Source organism: Stigmatopora nigra, chromosome 20 (genome assembly GCF_051989575.1).
Source record: "Stigmatopora nigra isolate UIUO_SnigA chromosome 20, RoL_Snig_1.1, whole genome shotgun sequence".
Lineage (NCBI taxonomy): Eukaryota > Metazoa > Chordata > Actinopteri > Syngnathiformes > Syngnathidae > Stigmatopora > Stigmatopora nigra.
The window spans coordinates 10,155,401-10,176,557 of record NC_135527.1 but is presented as its reverse complement, the minus strand read 5'-3'; the positions used below and the strand labels follow the sequence as shown (position 1 = coordinate 10,176,557).

Genomic DNA, 21,157 nt, shown 5'->3' with positions numbered 1-21,157 from the left:
TTAGGAGGCGGGGTCCTAATTAGGATGGCCTTTAGCCACACTAGCGTTGCCTCCTTAGAACCGACAGGATTAAACATCATTAAGAACACAGAGGCAAGTGTACGAGCACGGCTTTATTGAAGCGCTCAACCAGATGTGAAGGCCAAACTTTCAAAAGCCAACCATACGTGGTCATGGCACAAAAAGCTCGCTCGCCCTTTCCGGGCCACGACGGCGATCCCCGCCACGGCAGAGCAAGTCTCCGAAAACATACAAAGTGTAAGCCTTGGCGGCCGAACCGCAGCGTTGACGCGGCAAACACATCCCAGAGGAAACGCCGGAAAGCCACGCTGGCGATTGGTAGGCCCGTACGCCCACGCGCTAAAACTCAATGCTAAGCAATCCAAATTTGAGAAAGGCCAGCGACCACGTAAAAACCGCCGGTGTTTATGGGACGGGTGTTGCTGGGAAGCCCGGACAATTTGAGCCGCCGCTCTGGGCCACTCCTATAAAAAGTCTGCTGAGCCGGCGCTCTCCCGCCCTGGCGGCCCCTTGACATTCAGCGGCAGCTGAAGGGCTCGCCGGCTGTTCCGCCGCCACCCCATCCGCCCCCGCCGCCGCCGACGGACTGGCCTCCCCGTCACCTGTGCTCGAGCACAAAGCTCACGGTGGTTCCGTCAAAGGAGGGCGGGGCCACCATCCAGGGGCCCCGTCGCCCCACCGCGTCCGGGACGGCCGCGGGGTCCGGGGGCGTCTGCGCGGACGTGACGGGGGGCGAGGTCACGAACCCGGGGTAGATCACGTAGGCGTGTCCGTACGCGGCGGAACTCAGGGCCAGGGGGGCCACGGGGGTCACGGCAGGCGGAGGCAGGGGTACTTCCACAAAGAGACCCGTCTCCGGGTCTAAAAGGCGACGCGTGGGGGCTTGAATGGGTGTGTCCACCAGGTAATAGCTCCCGCTGGCGGGATCCAGGAGCATCTTGGCTCGCGTGGCCGAGAGGGGCGACGGCGGGGGCGCCGGAGCGACGGCGGGCGAAATGTAGTACACCTGCGGCCCATTTGCAGCCACCGCCCAAGGCCAGGGGTGATAAATGGAGGCTGGGGGGCTACTCGCAGACGGCTGGGACTCCGGCGGGAGGGCCGGGTGCTCGTGGCGCTCCCAGTCGGGGTCCCCGGACGGATTTTCTCCCAACGCCACGCTGCTCCGGGACGGGTAGACTCCGAAGGACGTGGCTAATTCAGACCACTCGGGGACGGTGTCGGGAGGCGTCGGGCACCGCCGGCCGCCGCCGCCGCCGGCGGGGATGCTCGGGGACGCCTTCCGGCCCCGAGCGGGCACTTTCCAACGGGGAGCCGGGCCGTCCCGCGGTTCACCGGCGCGGGGCGCCGTCTGCCTGAAATGGGATTGCGTAGTGCCAGCGTGGGTTTGGTCCACGGGGGATGTCGGCTCCTCGCTGGCAATGAGCGAAAGTACGTGGCTGTCCGCCCGAGGCTGCGGCGCGCTCTTCCTTTTCCATTGGTTCTTGTCCAAGACGTAGAGACGCTCCATGGTTTTGACGGCCGCTCGAAGCTTTTCCAAGGCCGCCCCATCGGACGCCGGTGGCTTTCCTGCCACCCGGGAGACTCTGTCCGCCGTCGTGGACGCCGTCGTGGACGCCGCCGGTTTGCGCTCGGCGCCGGAAGCCACCGCCTCCGTCCCCGGGGGGCCTTCGGGCCAACTTTTGCACGACGGATGGGAAGACGTCCGGTCCCATTTGCCGCCGTGGGTGTTCACCGACTGGCATCGGATGACAATGGGGGAGAGCGACGTAGGCCGGCCGGCTTGGCCGCCGGACGGCTGGGATTTTCCATCCGGAGAAACAAAGTGACGGGAGCTTTTCACCAATTGGCGCACGTCGCGCACGTGGTGGATGCAAGTCTGCAACTTTCCTTTGCCCTCTCCGACGCCCGCGAGCGGAAAAGCCGGCGCCGTGTCCGGGGACGCCGGCGGACAGTGGAGCCCTTCCGGGTGCCGGGCAATGGGCGGGGCGCCCGTCTGGCGGCTTTGGAGCCGAATTTGAATTCCGGGCGATTGGCGCACCCCGACGCCCTCGCCGGGCGTCGTGAGGTGGGACGCGCGGTCGGACGGGAGCAGGGGGCGGCGGCGCCGCTCGTCGCCCCCGCCGGCCGCACGTTTCAGCGTGGGCACAAACAGATGGGACATTTGAGTGACTCTGGCGCCGCCGGCCACGTCCCCTTCCCGGGCTTCTTGGGTTTCCGTCTTTTTGCCTTCCCGGGGAAACCCTAGCTCCCGGTCCCCCCTGCGCCCCAAAGCGCTATTTTGGCCGGCCAGCAGAGCCGCTCGGGGCGCCTCGGCGGAGCCCCTTTTAGCGTCCGCGTGCTCCGGCGGGAGAGGGTCCGTGGCGCCGGCCCGGTCGTGGCCGGGATGGCGTCCGGGGGCGGCTCTTTGCGGGCCTTGGGCTCGGCGCCGGGGTTCCCTGACCTCGCCGCGTTCCATGCGGCGCTCCTGCTCAAACTGCATCTTTTTGGAAAGCACATTTTGGATGACGCTGGAAGCGAAGACGGCTTTCTTGTGGCCGTCCTCCATGTCTTTAGTAGATGCCACGCCGGCGGCACGGGCCTCCTTTTCTTCGGCAAGAGCGCGGCCCTCCGCCCGGGGCGTGGACCGGCTGGCGGCGGAGCCCTCCGGGCGGACGAAGGCGGAGCGCCCGCGGATCCCACGCGGATTAGAGGCCGGGCCGGGGAAAGCCCCGGCCGTGGAGAGGAGTTTGTCCACGCCGTGGGGCTCGCCGCAAGCGCAAGCGGAGCGCCCGGGACTTTCTTCAGATGGCCATCTGCCGGCGGCCGGGTGGCGCGCTCCCTTAATGGGCGGGGGGCTTATATCTCCGGCGTCTTTGGCACGAGAAAGAGTGTTTTCCCGGAGGGGGTCATTTATAGCCCGGGAAGTGGCTTTGATTGACAGGCGGACCTGTCGGCCTCCCCGGCCGCCGGCGCCAAAGCGGGCCCGGGGATGGCTTTCGCGCAGACCGCCCACGTCTGGCACTCTCGGCGTGGTCGGCGCCCCGTCGCCCTCCGGGGAGGCGACGTCCGTCGAGGGAAGGGACCCCGCCCCGGGGTCGGAATCGTCGTCGTCGTGAGACAGCTCGGAGAGACGGACGGCGCCGGCGCTGATGTAATGGGACCCGTCCTCGCTGGGCACCGCGCCGTCTCCGTCCGAGTCCGTCCCTAAATCGGACGTCCGTCCCGCCGTGTCCCCCGTGCACGGCGGCGCTGCCCGGCTTCGCTCCGTCTTCATGGCTGGGGGCGCGGGGAGTGAGCGCACGGCGGGGTGCCGCAGACGTCGTGGCGCGCCAAGCGCCGATGACCCCGGACGCCCCCCTCCTGGGGACAGCCCAAGTTCCATGCGGCTAACACGGAGGAGTATCAAAAAGGGGGGGCCGAGACATGATTAACTCCCACGTTGGCCACATGATAGTCCAAGATGGGCGGGGTGGAGTGGGCAGTTGGAAAGGATGATTGTGGCCGTCCGTGACGCTTGAGGGGTTAACGAAAAAGGCTTCTAACCTAAATTTAGCGTCCACCTGTCTTGCTGTGCTATTCTTTGTCTCCGACGTTGGCTGGGGGCGGGGCTCTATTGGCACTTGCTCCAAAATAGCAGGTGCTCTTTCTTTCTATCTATCTATTTATCTATCTTTCTTTCTGACTTTCTTTCTTTCTCTCTTTTCTCCCCTCCTGTCGCTCCTGCTTCTGGGGGCATTGGCCGGAGCCACGCCCCCACCGAAACGCCCGCCCACCCGCCCTCAGATCCAGGCGCGCACGTGCCGACGCCGGGTGTCACTTTACAGGCTACGCAGTGTCAGCCGGGCCGCGTCTAACGCGGACCAGTGGGCGGGCGGGCAGGCTGTTTCGGGACTTTCCCCCGGCCTCTGCTTTGGGATCGGGACGCAGTCTTTTTCGGAGGGGGCGGCGGGTGTCGCTCCTCGCGTCGGCTCGCTCTCCGGGCCGGAGGGTCCACGCCAGGAGCCATGCCGGCCGGCTTTCGGCAACTCGGGGGAGAGGTGGGTGCCCTCGCCGTCCACGGACCGCTCTTTCTTTGACCTTGAGGTCACCTCGTCCGGGCCGCCGTCGGCGGCCATAGGAACATCCGCGGCGGGAAATGGGATGGGCCTACCGGGGCCACGTTTGTCCTTTGAGGGAAAGGGTTGCCCCTTTTGCCGGTATTTGGGACCACGCGAGCCTTGGCCGGCGTGCGTGACATCACCAGACCTTTACGGGCCTTTACGGGGGTCGGTGGCCTACGTCAACGTTAGACAAAAGTAATTGGGGGAAGGGGAGAAAACTCAGGGCGACTGGCTTGTTATTGGAGAGCCGGGCAGGCGGGGAAGGCGGGGCAGGCGGGGCAAGCGAGTGCCCCTATTGTGGCCGAGCGGGAAAATGCGGGTTGTATTTCCACGTATCCGCCGACACTAGCGTCAACTGGTTTGGCAGAGGGTGACCAGAAGCCTGGCCCTGTCCGTCTTCACCGCCGTCCTGGGATCGCTGGAGTTTGGCTACAACGTCGGCGTCATGAATGCCCCGCAGGAGGTAGGCGCAGCCCTTTCTCTCCTCCCGGCCAAGCGGGGCGGTCGAGGCTAAGCGGACCGCTCCCGTCCCACAGATCATCCAGCGGGACTACAACGCCACGTGGGCGCACAGGTACGGGCGCGCCATCCCGCCGGGGACACTCACCTCGCTGTGGTCCTTGTCGGTGGCCATCTTCTCCATCGGGGGGATGCTGTCGTCCTTCTGCGTGGCATTTGTTTCCGAGCGGCTGGGCAGGTGAGGACCTCTGGCGTCGCGCCGCGCCGTGCCGCGCCGTGCCGCGCCGGTAGCCTAGCCGATCCCACCTTGCATTCCGTTCCCATCAAATGGATACACGCTTAGCCACAAATCCACTTTTCCTTTGGAAATAAGACACTAAAGTAAGAGTGGGGCCGGCCGGTACTCACCGAGTCCGGGAAAAGCGTCGCCGTGAGCCCGCCGTAGTCTTTTTCTTCCGGCGCGTGACGGTCAAGCGGCCCGTGGCCTGGCTTTGCAGGAGAAAGGCCATGCTGGTCAATAACTTGCTGGCCTTCCTGGGCGGGAGCCTGATGGGTCTCTGCAAGCTCTGCCGCTCTTTCGAGATGATGATCCTCGGTCGCTTTGTCATCGGGGCCTACTGCGGTGAGCGCCGCCACCGCCGTCGAGCCCGCCACCCACCGAGGGCGGCGGCCTCTGACCCTGCACCCCGCAGGACTGGCGTCCGGCCTGACCCCCATGTACGTGGGGGAGATCGCGCCCACCGGTTTGCGGGGCGCCCTGGGGACGCTGCACCAGATGGCCATCGTGACGGGGATCCTCCTGGCGCAGGTCGGGGGGCCCGGGGGGGGGCGGCCGAGCGTGGGGTTTCCCGTCTCGTGCCGGGAAATGACGGCCTCCGACCCGCCGCGCAGGTACTGGGCCTGGAGGGGCTCCTGGGCGGCCCGGAGCTGTGGCCGGTCCTGCTGGGCCTGACGGTGGTGCCGGCCGTCCTTCAGATGGCGCTGCTGCCCTTCTGCCCCGAGAGCCCCCGCTTCCTCTACATCGTCCGCGGCGAGGAGCGGCGCGCCAAGAGAGGTGGTGCCGGAGCTCTTTCCGCCACCGCCGGCGAGAAAAATACCTGAGGTGGCGTTCCGCAGGGCTCAAGAGGTTGACGGGTAGGCTGGACGTGGACGAGCTCCTGGAGGAGATGAAGGAGGAGAAGCGAAGGATGGACACGGAGCCCAAAGTGTCCATCCCGGAGCTGTTCCGCTCGCCGCTGCACCGCCAGCCGGCGCTGGTTTCCATCCTGCTGCAGTTGTCTCAGCAGCTGTCGGGGATCAACGCGGTGAGTGGCCGGAAAGACGGACGGAGGGACGGACGGAGGGACGGACGGAGGGACGGACGGAGGGACGGACGGAGGGACGGACGGACGGGCCAACAGAAACTATCTCACCAACCGTTTTCTCCTCCTCTCAGATTTTCTACTACTCCACCAGCATCTTCACCAAGGCGGGCGTCCAGAGTCCCGTCTACGCCACCATTGCGGCCGGAGTCGTCAACTGCGCCTTCACCGTGGTTTCGGTCAGTGGCGCCGCCTCCGCCGCCGCCGTTGTCACAACCGCCGCCGCCACTACCGCCGCCCCCACTTAACCGTCACGTGGTGGCAGCTCTTTTTGGTGGAGCGGGCGGGCCGGAGGACCCTCCACATGCTGGGACTGGGCGGCATGTGCGTCTGCGCCGTGGTCATGACGCTGGCGCTCAGCTTAGTGGTCAGTACGTCGGCGGCTCGCCTCGGGAGGCCCTCCTCACAGACGGCTCCGTCCCACAGGACGCGGCGCCCGCCGCCAGCTACGTGGCCGTGCTGGCCGTCTTGGGCTTCGTGGCCTTCTTCGAGCTGGGGCCGGGTCCCATCCCCTGGTTCCTGGTGGCCGAGCTCTTCCCGCAGGGTCCGCGGCCGGCCGCCGTGGCCGTGGCGGGCTGCTCCAATTGGACCGCCAACTTCGTGGTGGGCATGTGCTTCCAGTACATCGCCGTGAGTGAGCCGGCCGGGGAAACGCTCGCCGCCATACTCTGCTCCGTCCGTTCCCAGCGCTCTTTTGGCTCGCAGGATCTGTGCGGGCCCTACGTCTTCTTGATCTTTGCCGCCTTGCTGCTCTTCTTCCTGGTCTACACCTTCTTGCGCGTACCCGAGACGCGGGGCAAGACCTTCGACCAGATCTCGGCCAACTTTCACCCCGGCTCCTCGGCTGCGGCGGCTGCGGCGGCCGACAAGAGCGCCACCGAAATGGAATATTTGGGGGACGGAGAGGCCAACTGAGAGGCGGCAAAGCAAGTCCCATTGAAATGCTTCCATGATTTTAGTTGGGGTGCAACTCCTGCCCCCACCCATTGTAAATAAAGAGGACAGAATTTTCTCCATTGCAAAGATTTTATTGTCATCATCTTTTTCGATGAAACATTGCACACACGACGTCCTCCGTGAACCAAAACCAAAAAAGATTTGCAAGTAAAGAAAGTCTTTCCGGGGAGAATAACCCCGCCCACCCGCACGGCGCCCCCGGGGAATGCCATTTCTTCTGGGGCAAGAAAAGTTCAGCCGTTAGCAGCTCTTCCGGGCCAGCGTGGCACTCTTGGACAAAATTAAAAAGTGAAATAAAAATCAAGGCTGGTTCCTCTGGCAACTGCTTGAATCCAGTTCAGGGGGAAAAAATTGAAAGAAAAAAAGAATTGGAACCAGCATCCATGACACTTTCTGCGGTGAAGGGTGGCTGGGCTTTTAAAGATGAAAAACACGGCTCCCCCTTTGGGGGGAGGGGGGTGCCAAGTGAGTCCAAGGGGTGGCACGGATTCGGGGCCGCTTAGCCAACGGAGGAGGAGGAGGAGGAGGAGAGACGTGCGTGGTGGAACGTGGCCGCTGGAACAGCGGACCTTGGCAAAGAAAAAATTGGCTTGGATGGCAACAGACTGGAAAGCCATGTCACTTCGCCGGGAATAGCCACGCCAAGTCCTCACCACAAGTCAAGCCTACGGTGGGAGGAGTCACTCCTTTGGCGCCTGGACGCTGGCGGCCTGCGGAATTTCCGCCGTCTTTTTGCACCGATTGGAGAGAGGGAGAAGAAAACAAATTAGATATACGGCCCCCCTCAGGCCGCGCCCACTTTGGCGGCTTACCTCCGTGGGCGAGCTCTCCGCGGCTCCCTCGGGGGATTTCACTGGCGGGTCGGCCTGGGACGCCCGAGGGGGGCTGCCGGCTTCCGAGGCCAAACTCCATTTCTCCGCATCCTTCTGTGTCAGAACAAAAAGCTTCAACGTCGGTCGGGGCCGTCGGGGGCGCGGAGGATCCGTCGGAGCCTCACTTTGGAGACCGTCGACTCGGAGTTCCTGGGCCGGCGCCGTCCGGGCGGCCGTCGCTGCCTCTGCTGTTTGGAGGCGGCGTTTTCAGACGATTGCGCCCGCGTCTCCGGCGCGTCGTCCTCTCGTGCCTCTTCCGGCTTGGGAGCGGGCCCCGGACGGAACGGTCTGAAAGCGCCCATCCGTCAATGGCGAGCGGACCAAAAAAAATAATAAGGGAGGAGGGGCTAGACTTGCCGGCGATACGGGCGCCAGAAGCGGCGGCGCGGAGGTCTCTGTGTCGGGTGGCTTTCGCCCTCTTTCACCTCAGCGGCTTGGTCCTGGAAAAAAAAAAGACAAAAAAAAAGGCTCCATCGAGTCCCAAAATAACTTTTTTCTTTCTTTCTCAACGTCAAATCGTACATTTTGCGGCGGCCGGGGAAGCTTCTGGCGCGGCCGGGGGCCTGCCTCCGGGTCACCCTCGGAGGGCGCCGCGTCCCCGGCGGGCTCGCCGTCGGGCCGCGGGAAGATCCGCTGTCGGAAACGTCGCTTGTTGGGGGCGTAGCGGCTGCCTTTGACGGGCGCCCCGCCGGGACCCGTGACGTTGGCCGCTTCCGAACCCTAGGAGAGGACCGGAGGGCCGTGGGCGGACGCGTCGACGCGCTAGCCCGGCGGCCGGCGCCGGGCTGGACTTGCCCACCTTGATCGCCTGGACCACGTCGAACTCCACCGCTTCGCCGTCGCCGACGCTGCGCAGGAACTTCCTGGGGTTGTTTTTCTTGATGGCGGTCTGGTAAGCCAAGAGACGACGCGGGCGGTTTACGGCCGGCCGGCGGGCCATCTTTCTTTTTTTCGCTTTCTTACCTGATGTACGAACACATCTTCCTTGGTGTCGTTTCTGCGGGGAAGGAAGGCCAGAGAAAGAAAAGGTGAGGCTGCCGCCGCTGGTAAAGAGGAAACGATAAGAAAATCCGGGCGGGCAAACTTACCTGTTGATGAAGCCGTATCCGTTGCGCACGTTGAACCACTTGACTTTGCCTTGCACCAAATTGGCTAAAAGAAGAAAAAAAAGGAGCAGACAAACGTGAAGGCACGACCGACTTATGGGGTGGCGTCGAGGGGAGAATTTGTCTGGACACTTTGCTTCGCCTGGCACTGGCTTGTTCGATCGCGCAAATCAAAAGAGTTTAAATAGAGTGCCGGAAGAGAACGAAAAGAAGTAGAAGAAGAAGACGACGACATCCCAGCTGTCCTTGATTAGGCAATTAAGATTGAGACGCTCACCTAGAACTTTCCTCTCGACGAGTGGCTTCTCTTCCACGGGTTCGGAAGGCGGCGTGCTGTAGCTTTCGGCTTCGGTTTCGGCATCGGCTTCGGGCATGATGGCTGGCGGAATGGCTGTCTGGAAGACTGGCGAGATGGACGATGGCTTGATTGGCTTCACTCGCACGCTGGCTCGCTCGCTTGTCTCTCCAATGTACTTGTGGCCCGCCGGCGGCCACCTGCACTGCTCAGGTTTTTATGCAGCGCGCGGGGCGCGGACGCCCAGTGAAAGTCGCCGCCCGATTGGCCGAGCCGGCGCAGGGGGGCGGCCCGACAATGCTAAAGCGCTTTCAAGGCCAGGACAATAGAGGACGCTCGTGACGGCTCCTCTTTCCATGCCCAACGAAGAAGACAGCACCGTCCCAAAAATGCAAAAAGAAACTGTTATTCTCCAATTTTTTCCTCACCGGACAGGAACTTTTTGACCCTTTCTCTTCTTACCCTCACACGTTGAAAAACAGACAGACAAAGAGAAATGAGCAGTCAACATAAACCGTAAACATCTTTTTAATAAATACAACATAAATACAGCGTGGGAAGAAAAGGAAAATGCCTGAGTTTTTGTCTCCTCCAATGGGATTGGTGGTCTCGCTGAGATCGGTGGTCTCGCCGGGCCACTCGGCCCGTCGCCGGCCTAGCTGGGATGATTCAACTGGCCCATGAACAAAATGGCCCCCGTGGCTTTGTGCCGGACCAAGAAGAGAAAAGGTCCGTCCAGGGTCAGCTCCTCCACGGCCATCCGAGAGTACGTGACGGCGGCTGAAAAGACACGGGGGACGCGTTGGCAATTTGGCTCCCGGGCGGGGCGGGCCACCGCCGCGTTTCATGGTCACGCCGGCCAATTACCCGTGGCCGCCGCTCCCTCCGTCCCCCGCTCGTCCACTTCAAACTTGAGCGTCTGCAGGACGTCGGAGACGCAGAGTCTCTCGTGGGCTGACGGGGGACACCAAAAAAAAAAATGGAAAAAAAGCTCCGTCGGCGCACCCCCCCTCCCCGGAGACCGTCCCACTCACCGGCCACGCGGCCAAAGTCGGCGGTGGCCGCGTTGAAGATGTTGGCCAGGCCGGCGTGCGTCAGCGCCGTCTTCAGGCTCAGCTCCGAGTCCACGGCAAACCTGCCGTGGATGGCCCTCCCTGAGCATTTTGCTTTCCCGGCGTTGGCGGGCACCCGCGCTTACCTGGGCACGCTCAGCTGTCTGCGCACGCTCCCGAGTTGGGCCGTCCACCGGCGCGTCCCTCGGCCGCCCAGGTCGGCGGCCAGCGCGCTCAACGGCGTGTCGGCCCGGAACGGCGACGCCAGGAACACGCTCAGCGTGTGGCCTCGGTACGGCAGCTCCACCACGTCGTAGTCCTCTCCGTCGGCCGTGGAGAATTCCCCTGCGCCGGCCCACGGCGCCCGTTTCAGACCACGGTGAGGGGCGGGGGTCGGAGTGCGGCCGTACCGTAGTTGAAGCGGCCGGTGAGCGTCATCATGTCGACGGGCGTGGCGCTGCCGTTGGCGGCGCGAAAGATCCGCCGCCGAGTCAGCCGGGGGTCGAAAGGCACTTTCCACAGGCCCCGGAAGTGGAGGGCGTCCAGGAGCACCAGGCGGGTCTCGTGGCTCAGGGATCCCGGCGCCAGCAACGCGGGAACGGCACCTGGCAAAAAGGTCAGGTCAGGCCCCGGCCCGCATTAGCCCGCATTGGCCCGCATTGGCCCGCATTGGCCCGGATTAGCCTTACCCTCCGTGTGGTCGGACACCCAGGCGTTGAGGACCTCGGCCGCCCGCTCGGGCCTGCCAAAGTCCACCTGCAGCGGGTGGCTCCCGAAGGCCCGGGACAGGGCCCGACGGTAGGCCTTCTCCACGCTCATGGTCCTCTCCAGCGCCACGGCGCCGGCCGTCCGGAGCGCTTCCTCCGCGCCGAGAAGCCGCCGCAAGCGCCGATGCTGGCGAGACGCTCCTCGCTCTGTGGGGGGGGGGGGGCTCTCTCGGGGTTAGGAAGAGTCAGGGAGGGACACCCGTCCCGCCGGCCCGCCCGGCTCACCTCGAAGGGAATAACCCATGACCCGCTTCATGGCCTCGCCGGTGGTCCCCGTGGCGCCCAGTTGGGCCATGGACAGGACGGCGGAAAGGCCGTGAGGGGAGAAAACCAGGTTGCGTTCCGCCGAGGCCAGGTGGGCGAAGACCTTGAAGCCCAACGCGTTGTGTTTGTCCGCCAGGGAGGGCGCGGGCGCCGCCGCCATGCTGGCCATCCCTCCGCTCACGGTCAGGACGAAGCAAAGGCAGGTGCAAAACATCCTGCCAAAAGACCACCGAGATGGGCCAGCCCTTAAGGGAAAGTCGTCGTCCGGCGACCGCTCGGGGGGGCTAACGTGAGTGACGCCAGAGCCCGGCGGGTGGAGAGCTTTCAAAAAATGGGACCCAAACGGGGGCGTGACTTTTTATTGGTGTCCTTGATTTGGGCTCCAGTCGCATTCACCTACATTCACCGTGACGCAATATACACAAGTACTTTCCCCCGTCCGTCCTAAACGGGAATGAGGCAGCGAGCAACAAGGCCAGCTTATCCGAAATTCCCCCTAAAACACGTTAACCAAACAAACCATGATAAAAAGGAGTTCTCACCTCATTTGACTGCTGTCGCCGTTGGAATGGTGAGCGAGCGACTTGGGGCTTTGCTTTTATAGTGGACGCGAGACGTGGCCGGCCTTCCTTGGGGGCGGGCGCTGGCGTGCTCCGTCTGGAAAGCTTTCCTTTGGCCACGCACGCCGGCGGGCGGATGTGTCAGCGTGCTTGCGTCTCCGTCCCGCTCGCTCACTCACTCGTTCCTCCGTCTGACGGCTGGAAAGTCACGCCACTGACCCCCCCCCCCCCCACCCCGGCCGCAAAATAATCATCGTCATCGGTGAGAAAATAAACAAATCACTCCTTTGGAATGTGGGAAATGACAGTATTACCAAGTGCGACCCAGGTCATAAAAAGGCAGCCATTGGGGGGTTATGTGTGTGTTTTTCCCTTCAATGAAAATTCCATTCCACAGTGGGATTGTCTAAAAGCAAACACAGATGACTTTAGTTCCAAGACAAAGATGATTCATGGTTGGGGGGTAATTCTATTCTAGGATTGGTCCCGTGAGTGAGAAACCATGGCTCAGCCTTTAACCATTAGCAGTGAAGAGTCACGGCGGGGAAGGTGACGCAGTCAAAGAACATGTTAGCAAGAAGGTAAGAGGAGCCAGCATTCTTTATGGCGCCATTCATTGCTCCTCCGCAGGAAGCCGCCCACTCTTTTCCACACGCCAAACATCGACCCCAAAGGGATGCTCTCTTATCTGACGGCCAGACGTTCGGGCGCCGGGCCATATACGGGGAAAGGGGAACTTGGGACCACGACGTACGGGGGGCCGGGGGTGACGTACGGGAGGGGAACTTGGGACCACGGCGTACGGGGGGAGGGGATGGCAAACGGGAGGGGAACTTGGGACAACGGCGTACGGGAGGGTCCTTTGCAGCGCACCAAAAGGTTGCGTCCGGCTCCTCAGGTGCGCGCAAAGTGCTGCGAGTCGCGGAACTCCAGGAAGAGACTGAAGAGCAAGTGCAGCGCTTGGATGCGGCTGGCGTAGACGGGCACGTCCAGCAGGGCGCACACGATGTCGCAGTACTGCGGCAGGGCGCAGGAGAGGCGGGCGGGGGGCAGCCGGACGCCCGCCAGGCTCTCCTCCACCTCGGGCGGCCACTCCTGCATCAGGGCGTCGATGTCGGGCATGGCGCGGGCGTACTGCACGCTGGCCGCCGCCTTGGAGCGGTGCAGGGCGCCGATGCTCTCCACCCAGCTGTCCACGGCGCGGGGGTTAGATTGAGGACTGGACACGCTGGTCACCTTGATCTGGCGGGAGGAGACGGACGGTCAAGTCGATCCGGAACGTTTGGGTGAGAAGAGTCACCCCCCCCCCCCCCCATACCTCGCTGGTGGCGTGCTGCTTGGTCTCCTCGGAAAACCACAGCGACAGGAGCGTGGGATCCGACTGCTTGAGGCTGGGCTCGTCCAAAACCAGAAGACCCAGCCCGTCCTCTTTACCGTCCGGCCTGGGGACCTGCCGAGTAGACGACATCTTTTTTTGTTTTTTTTGCTCTTTCTGGAGAGACGGACGGCGGAAGGACGGGATCGGCCCGGAGAGGCATTGCGGGACGGAGAGGAAGCCACCTTGAGGAAGGCGTCGATGTCGCCCACGGCGGGGATCAGTTGCGGGATGAAGGGTCTCAGACTGTATTCCAGCTCAATGGGCTCGGGGCGGTACCTGGCAGAGGGCGGGGCCGTCACGGCTCGGTAGGCGCCAAGTCGCTGGGCGGGCGGCAGGCAGGCCACTCACCGTGCGATGTACTGAAACAGCTCCTTGATCTCGCCAGCCACCGGCAGGTCGGCGTAGTCGGCCGGGTCGTACGCCCCCTCGGGATCCTTGTCCTCGTCGTCGTCCTCCTCCTCCTCCTCCTCCAAATCGTCCGAATCTTCCTCCTCGTTCTCCTCGTCCTCGTCGTCGGGGCCCACGGAGGGCCCAGCCAGCGGGGCGGGCTGGCGAGCCCCTGCCGCCGCCGCCGCCGGTTGTCGGGCCCCGGCGGCGGGCTCGCGCTCTTCTTCCATCTCGTCGCTGCTGCTGCTGCCGCTGCTGCTCTGGCCGGACCGCCGGCCCCTGCCGTCGCGCCCGCGCTCGGCCTGCAAAAGAGCAGGCAAAAAGGATGCCGGGGGTGACGGGGATGCCGGGGGTGACGGGGATGCCGGGGCTGACGGGGGTTCCAGGCCCAGCGGGGGCCACCACCTTCCCTTTCCTCACCTGACCACCGCGGATGCTACTCTCCTCCGCCGAGTCGCTGACGTCCACGCTCTCGTCGAACGGTTGGTTCTTCAAGAGTCGGCGGTCGGCTCGCTCCATCCGCAACTTGGGCAAAGGCAAATTGTTCATCAACGGAGCGTCAGTGGACGCGCTTCGGTACTACTACCATTGAAATTCCGAGTGCCGCGGGTCATACCTAGCTCACACGCTAACGTTAGCTTGTGTTTCTTTTGGGTGACGCGTGTTCCTTTCAAGCAATGTAGTCAATGGATGGAGAAAGAACGGGAAAGAAAGGGGGGAAATTTACGTCCGTCTACATGAAACGTGGCGTGCCGGCAAAGTAGGAGCTCGGACGCCGCCGTAGCCTAGCAACCGAAGACGCCATGTTGTTGTTGTCGCCCTGAATGACTGACTGACGCCTAAAACTGGTCTTTTGCTGGATTCTTTTTCCGAGACGGCAGCGCGGAGTTCAACAATTGGCTGGCTGCCGTCTTACATAAGCTATCGACTCGTAGTCATACCTGCGCCAGAAAACGAGACAGCACCCCACCGCCAGAAACTAGCTTAGTTCGTCGACGATGAACAAAAAACAAAGCAAGCACAAAAAAAATCCCCCAAAAGACTGCCGTCCTTTCTTCTTCCGGGACACTAGAGGGCAACTTGAGCCCGGAAAGGGTGTCATGATTGGTCGCCTTGGCGGCGGGAGCCTTGTCTACGCGAGCTGCTCTCCTTTGGCTTGGCTTTCTGCTTTCCCTGGCCGAACGTTTCCAGGTAGCTTTTTTCTCCACACCGAGAAGAAGAAGGGGAAAAAAAATAAGAGTCCAAATTGTGGCTCCGTGGGCTCTCGAGCCACCATCTTAAGAATGCAGCTAAGTGTCCAAGCTTTTAGCTAACCTCGAGCTAGCATTAGCAGTTAGCAGCCACTCATGGGAACTCGGTGATAATAGCGCAGTAGTACACTAGAAGTTGCTCTTAATAACGCTGTAGTACAATAGCTCCGTCTTCGTTACACTATTTAACTAGCGTCATTTGGCTGGCCCAGAAGTGGCCTACACATCGTTCTTCCCGTCAAATGTCTTGTTAATAGAGTTGTAACAAGCGACGTATCGAGATACAAGTAGATGGTCATACTCCACTTTTCATTCTGCCGCTGAATCCTTCGCTTCGATGAGACGAAACTCTATTCGTCCGTCGGGATAAGAATCCTTTTGTGTGGCTCCAAATGTCTCCCTCCATCTTGTAACAACCTGCGTATAAATGACACAATTACACGTGCGCGTGTTAAAATGCAAGCAAGCCCACGGAGACCTCCGGCGAGTCCATAAAAAAAAGTGCTTTTGTGCCTGTCTGTCGCCAGAACCATGGGGGACAGCGACGACGAGTTTGACAGGAGGCGGCGGGATAAATTCCGCAGAGAGCGCAGCGACATGGAGCGCTCCCGAGAACGAGAAGACAGACGGCGGGACGATTGGCCGGAAAGGTAAAAGGCGCCATTGGAGAAACAAACAAAAAGAGGAGAGATAAAGATGGCCACTGCCAAACATTCACACCCAGGGATTGGGATCGCGGCAGAGAGAGGAGGCGGGACTACGAGCGCGGCCGCAGAGAGAGGTTCTCGCCGCCCAGGCACATGAGCCCCCAGCACAAGCGCATGAGGAGAGACTGGTGAGCAATCGCCCGCCCGCTCGCCCGCCCGCAATTCCACGACTCACCTCAATACTGACGACCCACCCCCCACCCCCCCGCAGGGACGACCATCGCGCCGAGCCTTACCGCTTCGAGCAGCCCTTTGGAGGAGGCGCGGCTTTGTTCCCGAGGGTGGGCCCTCAGGGCTGGCCCCCCGACATCCCTCAGCTCCCGATGCATCCCGGAGGTCACCCGCTGCAGGGCAGGTGCGCGCTACGGGGTGGCGAAAGACGGGCCCAGACTGGCAGGCAGTCCTTCCGTCCGCTAACCTTCTCCCTTGGTTCAGGTTGGCGTTGGCCGATCCCGACCTGCCGCCTCCCGGACCCCCGACCATGCGCAGCTTCAAGGTGAGTGCACAAAAAAAAAAGACAGGTTAAAAAAAAAAAAAAAATCGAACAAAAGCCACGCGGCGGTCGGTAGCCAACCCGGAGAGCGCCCCCACAGGACTTCCTGCTGAACACGGAGGACAGCGTGGACGAGACGGAGGCCGTCAAGCGCTACAATCAGTACAAAGTGGACTTCCGGCGCCAGCGGCTGCAGGACTTTTTCCTCCAGCACAAGGACCAGGAGTGGTTCCGCTCCAAGTACCACCCGGACGACATGGCGGCCAGGAAGGCCGAGTCCATGGCCGCCTTCAAACGCCGCCTGGGCGTCTTTCTCTTCCTGTGGGACAACAAGTGGCTGGACGACGTGGCGCTGGACATGGACTACACCGCCGCCATCATCAAAGTGCTGGATGCGGGTCGGTCGGAGTCGGGCGACCGGACGCGCCGGACGCGCCGGGCGACCGGACGCGCCGGGCGACCGGACGCGCCGAGGCGCGCTCACCTGCCGTTGTCGTCCGCAGCCGTCATCAAGATGGAGGGAGGTACCGACTTGGATCTGAAGGTGCTGGAGCCCGGCAAGGAGAACGTCGGCGGGGGCCAGTCGGCGCCGGGTCCCGGCGGGGAAGCGGCCACGGGAGAGGCGGGCGGCGCCCGGGGAAAGGCGAGTCTCTACCAGGGTGGGCCCATCCAAGGCCGTCTCTTCCGCCAAAGAGGAGCGCTTTGCTTCCCGTAGCACTCAACGTGGCGCGCCGCTTGGTCGCAGAAGGGACGGCGCGACGGGGACGATGAAGAGGAAGTGGAGGAGGAGCAGGAGGACCACGACGACGACGAGGAGAAGGAAGAGCAGCCCGACAAAGGCAGGAAGAGGAAGCGCAGCATGTCGGCCGACAGCGGCGAAGGCTCCGCCACCGACTCCTCGCAGTCCGACAGCGAGAAAGAGGCCGCGTCGCCGGCCGCGTCGCCGGCCGCGTCGCCGGCCGGGCCTCGCCCGCTGCACCTCACCACCTCCCTCTTCATCAGGAGCGTCCCGCCCGACGCGTCCAAGGAGGAGATCGCCGCGGTGAGCCAATGATGGCGTGGCTGGCAACCCGCCCACGCCGCCAGCACCTCCTCTCAACGCACGCTCTCATCTTCTTTGTTTCCAGTTGTGTCGCAGGTATCCAGGCTTCCTGCGCGTGGCGCTGTCAGACCCTCAGCCGGATCGGGGGTGAGTAAAAAGGGCGGGCGGGCGGGCGACGGGCGGACCCAGGGAGCCACGGGCAACTGGTGGCAAACGTGCGTCAGGTTCTTCCGCCGGTGCTGGCTGACCTTCGATCGCGCCGTCAACATCAAGGAGACCTGCTGGAACCTGCAGAATATTCGGGTGAGCGGGCTTTCCGACGTCACGGCGCCCCACGCCGTCCGTCCGGCGCCCCACGCCGTCCGTCCGGCGCCGTGACTGTCGCCCTCTCGTCCACGCAGCTCAGGGACTGCGAACTGGCTCCGGTGGTCAACCGCGATCTGTGCCGGCGCGTCCGCAGCGTCAACGGGCTGACGCAGCATAAGCCCGTGGCCAGGAACGACGTGCGGCTGGCCGCCAGGCTGGTGCACGCGCTGGACCAGAGGGCGGAGCTCTGGCAGGAACAGGTGAGGCTCCCGGTACCGGTCACCGATCCGAACCCACGCCGCCGTCCCTGGGCCGCAGACGGAGAGCAACCCCGTCTTGAAGAACATCACCGATTACCTGATCGAGGAGGTGAGCGCCGAGGAGGAGGAGTTGACGGGCTGCGACGCGGGCGACGCCAAAGAGGCCGCCGTGTCCTGCGAGACCTGCGTGGAGACAGACAAGAGCATGTTAAAGGTGGGTGTGGCTTGGTTTTGCCGCCGCCGCCAGCACTGGGCGCCCATCTGAGCGTGCGTGCGTGCGTTTGGCCGGGCGCAGGTTCTGGACACGCTGCTGCTCTACCTGCGCGTGGTCCATTCCCTGGACTACTACAACTTCTGCCAGTACCCGGCCGAGGACCACATGCCCCATCGCTGCGGGCTGATCCACGTGCGCGGACCGCCGCCCGTGGCCAACATCACCGCCACCGAAGGTGCGGACGCCGGCCGCTCCAGCCCCTCGTTAAGTAGTACAACGGCCACGTACTCACCGCCGTCCGTCCCTCCGCCAGTCGGCGAACACCTGAAGATGTGCGAGGAGCGCCTCAGTCCGCTGCTGAGTCCGCCGGAAGCGCTGAGCGCGGAGGATGCGGCGCGCCTGGGAAAGAAGGACCCGGAACAGGAAGTGAGGCGGAGCCGTGGGGGAAGCCGGCCGTCTTCCGTCCGCTTCGAGCTTGACGTGGACGCCGTTCCGTTGGGGCAGGTGGAAAAGTTCCTGGCGGCCAACACACAAGAGCTCAGCAAAGACAAGTGGCTGTGTCCTCTGAGCGGCAAGAAGTTCAAGGCGCCCGAGTTTGTTCGCAAGCACATCCTCAACAAACACGGCGACAAGGTGGAAGGCGTCAGGCAGGAAGTGGACTACTTCAACAACTACCTGATGGACGCCAAGAGACCGGCGCTGCCCGAGAGCAAGCCGGCGCCCCCTAACCCGGCTCCAGGTAAGCCCCCCTGGAGCTAGTTCCTGGCCGGCCGGCCGACCTGCCGCTAGCAGCTAACCCTAACCCCCCCCTAGTAAGCCGATGAATCTTTGGACACCCTCAACTCTGGTTTTGCATGCGTTTCTAGCCGCCCCGGCCGGCTTTCCCGCTCAGTCGCCGCAACAGCAGAGCCTTCTGGGATACCCGCCCGGCGTCAGGCCTCTCCTGCCCGGCTTCGCCGGCGCCCCGCCGCCTCACCCCGCCGCCAACCAGTTTGGGGCCGGCCGCGGTCACTACGACAACTTCAGGGGCTTCCCGGGGAAACAGGCCGTCAACAGGTGAGCGCAGAGCAAAGGATTGCGTGGCGCCGGACGGCCGAGGTGGCGACTAATTGACCGCCTCTGCGCGCAGGGGCACCCGAGGGGATCCGCGCTCCATCATTGAGTACAGAGACCTGGACGCTCCAGATGACCTGGACTTCTTCTAAACGACTTTCTTTTTTTTTTTAGCCGGGATGACGCGCTGGCCAGATTGTATGTTTTCAAGCGTAGGATGAATTGTACTTTTTACAATCCACCGTGTCGCAATAAAGTAGTCCAATACGGCTTTGTGTTTGGGTGGATTTTGCCGCAAATGTTTTGTATTTTGGTCGCGCAACGATTCGAGTGGAAAGCGGAAATCCGACGAGCCGCAGTGTCATGTGACAAGGGCAACGAGCGAATCACCACTGCTTTTCAACGTAGTCTGGCGCAGCGGCTGATCAAAATAAAGTAGTGCCCGACTAGTAGCCCCATTAAACGCGCGCGCGCACACACTGGACTCGTCGTGCCACATCGCCATTCGGACGAGGGGGGGTACATATGTGTATATATAATTATAGCGTTCTACTATGCCAAATTCGATGGCATCATAGGTGGATGTTGTTCTTACGCGGATATAGCGCCCTTACGTCACGTTGTTATTGTATATCCCTCCGCCGGCCCCAACTACCCCACTAGCATCGTTTGTTGTTGTCGTCGTACGCGGTTTGTCAGCGATTTTCGATCTCCCCCAACTGCGAGGAGAGCGAGTGAGCGAGCGACTTGCCGTCCGTCATCTGTCTTAAAGATGAAGTTTCAGTACAAAGAAGAGCACCCCTTTGAAAAAAGGCGGTCTGAGGGCGAGAAGATCCGAAAGAAGTATCCGGACAGGGTTCCCGTGAGTAGTAGTGCGCGCTAGCGTTGGAGGCTAACTGGAGGAGAAGCCTGGCTAGCCCGACTAGCCTGACTAGAGTCCCGAGTCGTGGCGACGCGGTGCTGTTTTGGCCCAAATCAAATCGAGGGATCTATGTGGTGTTTGGCGAGATCAATGCGGACCCACCTTGAATCGTGACGAACGCAAAATAATAATAATAATAATACTAAAAATAATAATAAATCAATCAATAAACAAACGTCGTTTCTGCATTTGACACATCAATCATTTCATCATGCGCCTTGGTCAATTTAGCATACGTTCGAAAATGAAAGGCAAATGACGTCAAGTTCGCTTACTAGTAGCCCGGCGACGTCAACGAGTTAAGGTGCGTCTGCTGGGGGCTAAACGTTAACGTCCCTCTGTGTCGCCCCTGGCCAGGTGATCGTGGAGAAAGCTCCCAAAGCCAGGATAGGCGATCTGGACAAGAAGAAGTATCTGGTTCCTTCCGACCTGACGGGTGAGCCTCTCTGGCTGACACTGACTAAGTGTAAGCCAGACACTGACTGACTAACTAACTAAGGACACTTTCTTTTTTTTTTTTTTTGCCTTTCTTGCCAGTGGGCCAGTTTTATTTCCTCATCCGAAAAAGAATCCACCTGCGAGCCGAGGACGCGCTTTTCTTCTTTGTCAACAACGTCATTCCACCCACTTCGGCCACTATGGGACTCTTGTACCAGGTGAGGTCGGGGGCGCCGCCGCCGCTAGAATTGTTTCATTTTTTACATTTTTTTTTTTATGATGGTCAATTTTAGGAACACCACGAGGAGGATTTTTTTCTCTACATTGCCTACAGCGACGAGAGCGTGTACGGAAGCAGCCACAGGAATATGTGATCTCTGACCAGCTGCCCCGCAACGCAACCCCCGGCCGGCCCCTCGCCCACGGCCCTTCGCCCCTCGACCCCCGCCACACGCGCCCTTACATCTATTGGGAATATTTAATCTCGCTCAGCGCTTTGGAGTTCACCGAGCAAAATGACGTCGGATACACACGCTCATCCGTGTTAGCGTGGTCACCCCTCGCAGCCATTTCTTATCTCCCCTCTGCTATGGAACTATTCTATTGACAAAGAGTCATTGTGATTATTGTTCATTTTAGATGGCTTTATTTTCTGTATTGTGGAGCGGAGTGCAAATGTTTTGTTTGTTTTTGTTTTAAACTCTTATGAGCTACATTACTGGCGCTTTCTCTTCACTCGTGAGCAACAATTGATAAAACGTGATGGGAAAAAAAACAAAACAAAGATACGTCTCTTGTCTTGTTGTCTGACTTCAATTTCAAACCAGGGCCAGTTTAGTTTGATTGTTTTGAAGATTTAAACATTGACGAACGGTAAGTCGCTTTTGGGAAGCCCTCAACGTTAACCTAAAAAT

At 61.6% G+C, this 21,157-nt stretch overlaps 7 protein-coding genes across 13 annotated transcripts; 3 read left to right on the top strand and 4 right to left on the bottom strand.

Moving 5' to 3' along the window:
- Window positions 1-142: 142 nt before the first annotated feature.
- Window positions 143-4,006, bottom strand: LOC144213968 (uncharacterized protein C4orf54-like). The gene is made up of 2 exons (XM_077742694.1): window positions 3,862-4,006; window positions 143-3,360 (listed from the first exon to the last, which is right to left on the bottom strand). The coding sequence occupies exons 1-2, from the start codon at window positions 4,004-4,006 to the stop codon at window positions 620-622; spliced, it is 2,886 nt and encodes a 961-aa protein (XP_077598820.1). The 3' UTR covers window positions 143-619.
- On the top strand, window positions 3,801-6,943 carry LOC144213833 (solute carrier family 2, facilitated glucose transporter member 4-like). The gene is made up of 11 exons (XM_077742495.1): window positions 3,801-4,037; window positions 4,468-4,563; window positions 4,637-4,797; window positions 5,057-5,181; window positions 5,252-5,367; window positions 5,451-5,613; window positions 5,676-5,863; window positions 5,995-6,099; window positions 6,186-6,287; window positions 6,347-6,550; window positions 6,626-6,943. Exons 1-11 carry the CDS (start codon window positions 4,005-4,007, stop codon window positions 6,833-6,835), a joined length of 1,503 nt encoding a protein of 500 aa, XP_077598621.1. The 5' UTR covers window positions 3,801-4,004; the 3' UTR covers window positions 6,836-6,943.
- Window positions 6,928-9,372, bottom strand: LOC144213840 (Y-box-binding protein 2-A-like). Of its 3 annotated transcripts, XM_077742514.1 has the most exons (10): window positions 9,133-9,371; window positions 8,838-8,901; window positions 8,713-8,746; window positions 8,549-8,638; window positions 8,272-8,469; window positions 8,107-8,189; window positions 7,875-8,037; window positions 7,690-7,803; window positions 7,531-7,605; window positions 6,928-7,446 (listed from the first exon to the last, which is right to left on the bottom strand). In XM_077742514.1, exons 1-9 carry the CDS (start codon window positions 9,227-9,229, stop codon window positions 7,558-7,560), a joined length of 891 nt encoding a protein of 296 aa, XP_077598640.1. In that variant the 5' UTR covers window positions 9,230-9,371; the 3' UTR covers window positions 6,928-7,446; window positions 7,531-7,557. The 3 variants fall into 3 exon arrangements, with proteins under 3 accessions (XP_077598640.1, XP_077598641.1, XP_077598639.1); XM_077742515.1 differs by having other exon boundaries at window positions 6,928-7,605; window positions 7,690-7,800; window positions 9,133-9,372; XM_077742513.1 differs by having other exon boundaries at window positions 6,928-7,605; window positions 9,133-9,370.
- Window positions 9,373-9,662: 290 nt separating this feature from the next.
- serpine1 (serpin peptidase inhibitor, clade E (nexin, plasminogen activator inhibitor type 1), member 1) lies at window positions 9,663-11,924 on the bottom strand. The gene is made up of 8 exons (XM_077742498.1): window positions 11,776-11,924; window positions 11,195-11,448; window positions 10,892-11,116; window positions 10,613-10,807; window positions 10,349-10,547; window positions 10,185-10,285; window positions 10,018-10,104; window positions 9,663-9,930 (listed from the first exon to the last, which is right to left on the bottom strand). Exons 1-8 carry the CDS (start codon window positions 11,778-11,780, stop codon window positions 9,806-9,808), a joined length of 1,191 nt encoding a protein of 396 aa, XP_077598624.1. The 5' UTR covers window positions 11,781-11,924; the 3' UTR covers window positions 9,663-9,805.
- ift46 (intraflagellar transport 46 homolog (Chlamydomonas)) lies at window positions 11,578-15,225 on the bottom strand. Of its 4 annotated transcripts, XM_077742511.1 has the most exons (7): window positions 14,500-15,096; window positions 14,175-14,225; window positions 13,979-14,083; window positions 13,520-13,860; window positions 13,354-13,447; window positions 13,112-13,243; window positions 11,578-13,035 (listed from the first exon to the last, which is right to left on the bottom strand). In XM_077742511.1, the coding sequence occupies exons 3-7, from the start codon at window positions 14,075-14,077 to the stop codon at window positions 12,688-12,690; spliced, it is 1,014 nt and encodes a 337-aa protein (XP_077598637.1). In that variant the 5' UTR covers window positions 14,078-14,083; window positions 14,175-14,225; window positions 14,500-15,096; the 3' UTR covers window positions 11,578-12,687. The 4 variants fall into 4 exon arrangements, with proteins under 4 accessions (XP_077598637.1, XP_077598638.1, XP_077598635.1 ...); XM_077742512.1 differs by lacking the exons at window positions 14,175-14,225; window positions 14,500-15,096 and adding an exon at window positions 15,115-15,225; XM_077742509.1 differs by having other exon boundaries at window positions 14,175-15,095.
- On the top strand, window positions 14,385-19,153 carry LOC144213831 (serrate RNA effector molecule homolog B-like). 2 transcript variants are annotated; one of them, XM_077742490.1, is made up of 17 exons: window positions 14,385-14,749; window positions 15,336-15,458; window positions 15,533-15,643; window positions 15,727-15,870; window positions 15,951-16,011; window positions 16,109-16,406; window positions 16,512-16,651; window positions 16,754-17,050; window positions 17,136-17,197; window positions 17,275-17,353; window positions 17,452-17,616; window positions 17,675-17,830; window positions 17,912-18,065; window positions 18,144-18,256; window positions 18,335-18,569; window positions 18,697-18,886; window positions 18,960-19,153. In XM_077742490.1, the coding sequence occupies exons 2-17, from the start codon at window positions 15,340-15,342 to the stop codon at window positions 19,033-19,035; spliced, it is 2,400 nt and encodes a 799-aa protein (XP_077598616.1). In that variant the 5' UTR covers window positions 14,385-14,749; window positions 15,336-15,339; the 3' UTR covers window positions 19,036-19,153. The 2 variants fall into 2 exon arrangements, with proteins under 2 accessions (XP_077598616.1, XP_077598617.1); XM_077742491.1 differs by lacking the exon at window positions 18,960-19,153 and having other exon boundaries at window positions 14,386-14,749; window positions 18,644-18,780.
- Window positions 19,154-19,430: 277 nt separating this feature from the next.
- Window positions 19,431-21,023, top strand: gabarapb (GABA(A) receptor-associated protein b). Its single transcript, XM_077742518.1, has 4 exons — window positions 19,431-19,745; window positions 20,163-20,241; window positions 20,343-20,461; window positions 20,537-21,023. The coding sequence occupies exons 1-4, from the start codon at window positions 19,656-19,658 to the stop codon at window positions 20,615-20,617; spliced, it is 369 nt and encodes a 122-aa protein (XP_077598644.1). The 5' UTR covers window positions 19,431-19,655; the 3' UTR covers window positions 20,618-21,023.
- Window positions 21,024-21,157: the final 134 nt, after the last annotated feature.

Coding starts and splice junctions, on each gene's coding strand:
- LOC144213833 (XM_077742495.1), top strand. CDS start 4,005: ATGCCGGCCGGCTTTCGGCAACTCGGGGGAGAG. Junction 4,798..5,056: donor GTTTCCGAGCGGCTGGGCAG/GTGAGGACCTCT, acceptor CTGGCTTTGCAG/GAGAAAGGCCATGCTGGTCA. Junction 6,551..6,625: donor TGTGCTTCCAGTACATCGCC/GTGAGTGAGCCG, acceptor TTTGGCTCGCAG/GATCTGTGCGGGCCCTACGT.
- LOC144213968 (XM_077742694.1), bottom strand. CDS start 4,006: ATGGCTCCTGGCGTGGACCCTCCGGCCCGGAGAGCGAGCCGACGCGAG. Junction 3,361..3,861: donor GCCTGCCCGCCCGCCCACTG/GTCCGCGTTAGA, acceptor GGCTGTCCCCAG/GAGGGGGGCGTCCGGGGTCA.
- LOC144213840 (XM_077742514.1), bottom strand. CDS start 9,229: ATGCCCGAAGCCGATGCCGAAACCGAAGCCGAAAGCTACAGCACGCCG. Junction 8,038..8,106: donor TTCTGGCGCCCGTATCGCCG/GCAAGTCTAGCC, acceptor GGGCGCTTTCAG/ACCGTTCCGTCCGGGGCCCG. Junction 7,606..7,689: donor CGGAGAGCTCGCCCACGGAG/GTAAGCCGCCAA, acceptor CGGTGCAAAAAG/ACGGCGGAAATTCCGCAGGC.
- serpine1 (XM_077742498.1), bottom strand. Junction 11,117..11,194: donor CATGGGTTATTCCCTTCGAG/GTGAGCCGGGCG, acceptor CCCCCCCCACAG/AGCGAGGAGCGTCTCGCCAG. Junction 10,548..10,612: donor CACCGGCCGCTTCAACTACG/GTACGGCCGCAC, acceptor GGGCCGGCGCAG/GGGAATTCTCCACGGCCGAC.
- ift46 (XM_077742512.1), bottom strand. CDS start 14,077: ATGGAGCGAGCCGACCGCCGACTCTTGAAGAACCAACCGTTCGACGAG. Junction 13,448..13,519: donor CTGTTTCAGTACATCGCACG/GTGAGTGGCCTG, acceptor GCCCTCTGCCAG/GTACCGCCCCGAGCCCATTG. Junction 13,244..13,353: donor ACATCGACGCCTTCCTCAAG/GTGGCTTCCTCT, acceptor TCTACTCGGCAG/GTCCCCAGGCCGGACGGTAA.
- LOC144213831 (XM_077742490.1), top strand. CDS start 15,340: ATGGGGGACAGCGACGACGAGTTTGACAGGAGGCGGCGGGATAAATTC. Junction 15,459..15,532: donor CGGGACGATTGGCCGGAAAG/GTAAAAGGCGCC, acceptor ATTCACACCCAG/GGATTGGGATCGCGGCAGAG. Junction 17,198..17,274: donor GACCCTCAGCCGGATCGGGG/GTGAGTAAAAAG, acceptor AACGTGCGTCAG/GTTCTTCCGCCGGTGCTGGC.
- gabarapb (XM_077742518.1), top strand. CDS start 19,656: ATGAAGTTTCAGTACAAAGAAGAGCACCCCTTTGAAAAAAGGCGGTCT. Junction 19,746..20,162: donor AGTATCCGGACAGGGTTCCC/GTGAGTAGTAGT, acceptor GCCCCTGGCCAG/GTGATCGTGGAGAAAGCTCC. Junction 20,462..20,536: donor CTATGGGACTCTTGTACCAG/GTGAGGTCGGGG, acceptor GGTCAATTTTAG/GAACACCACGAGGAGGATTT.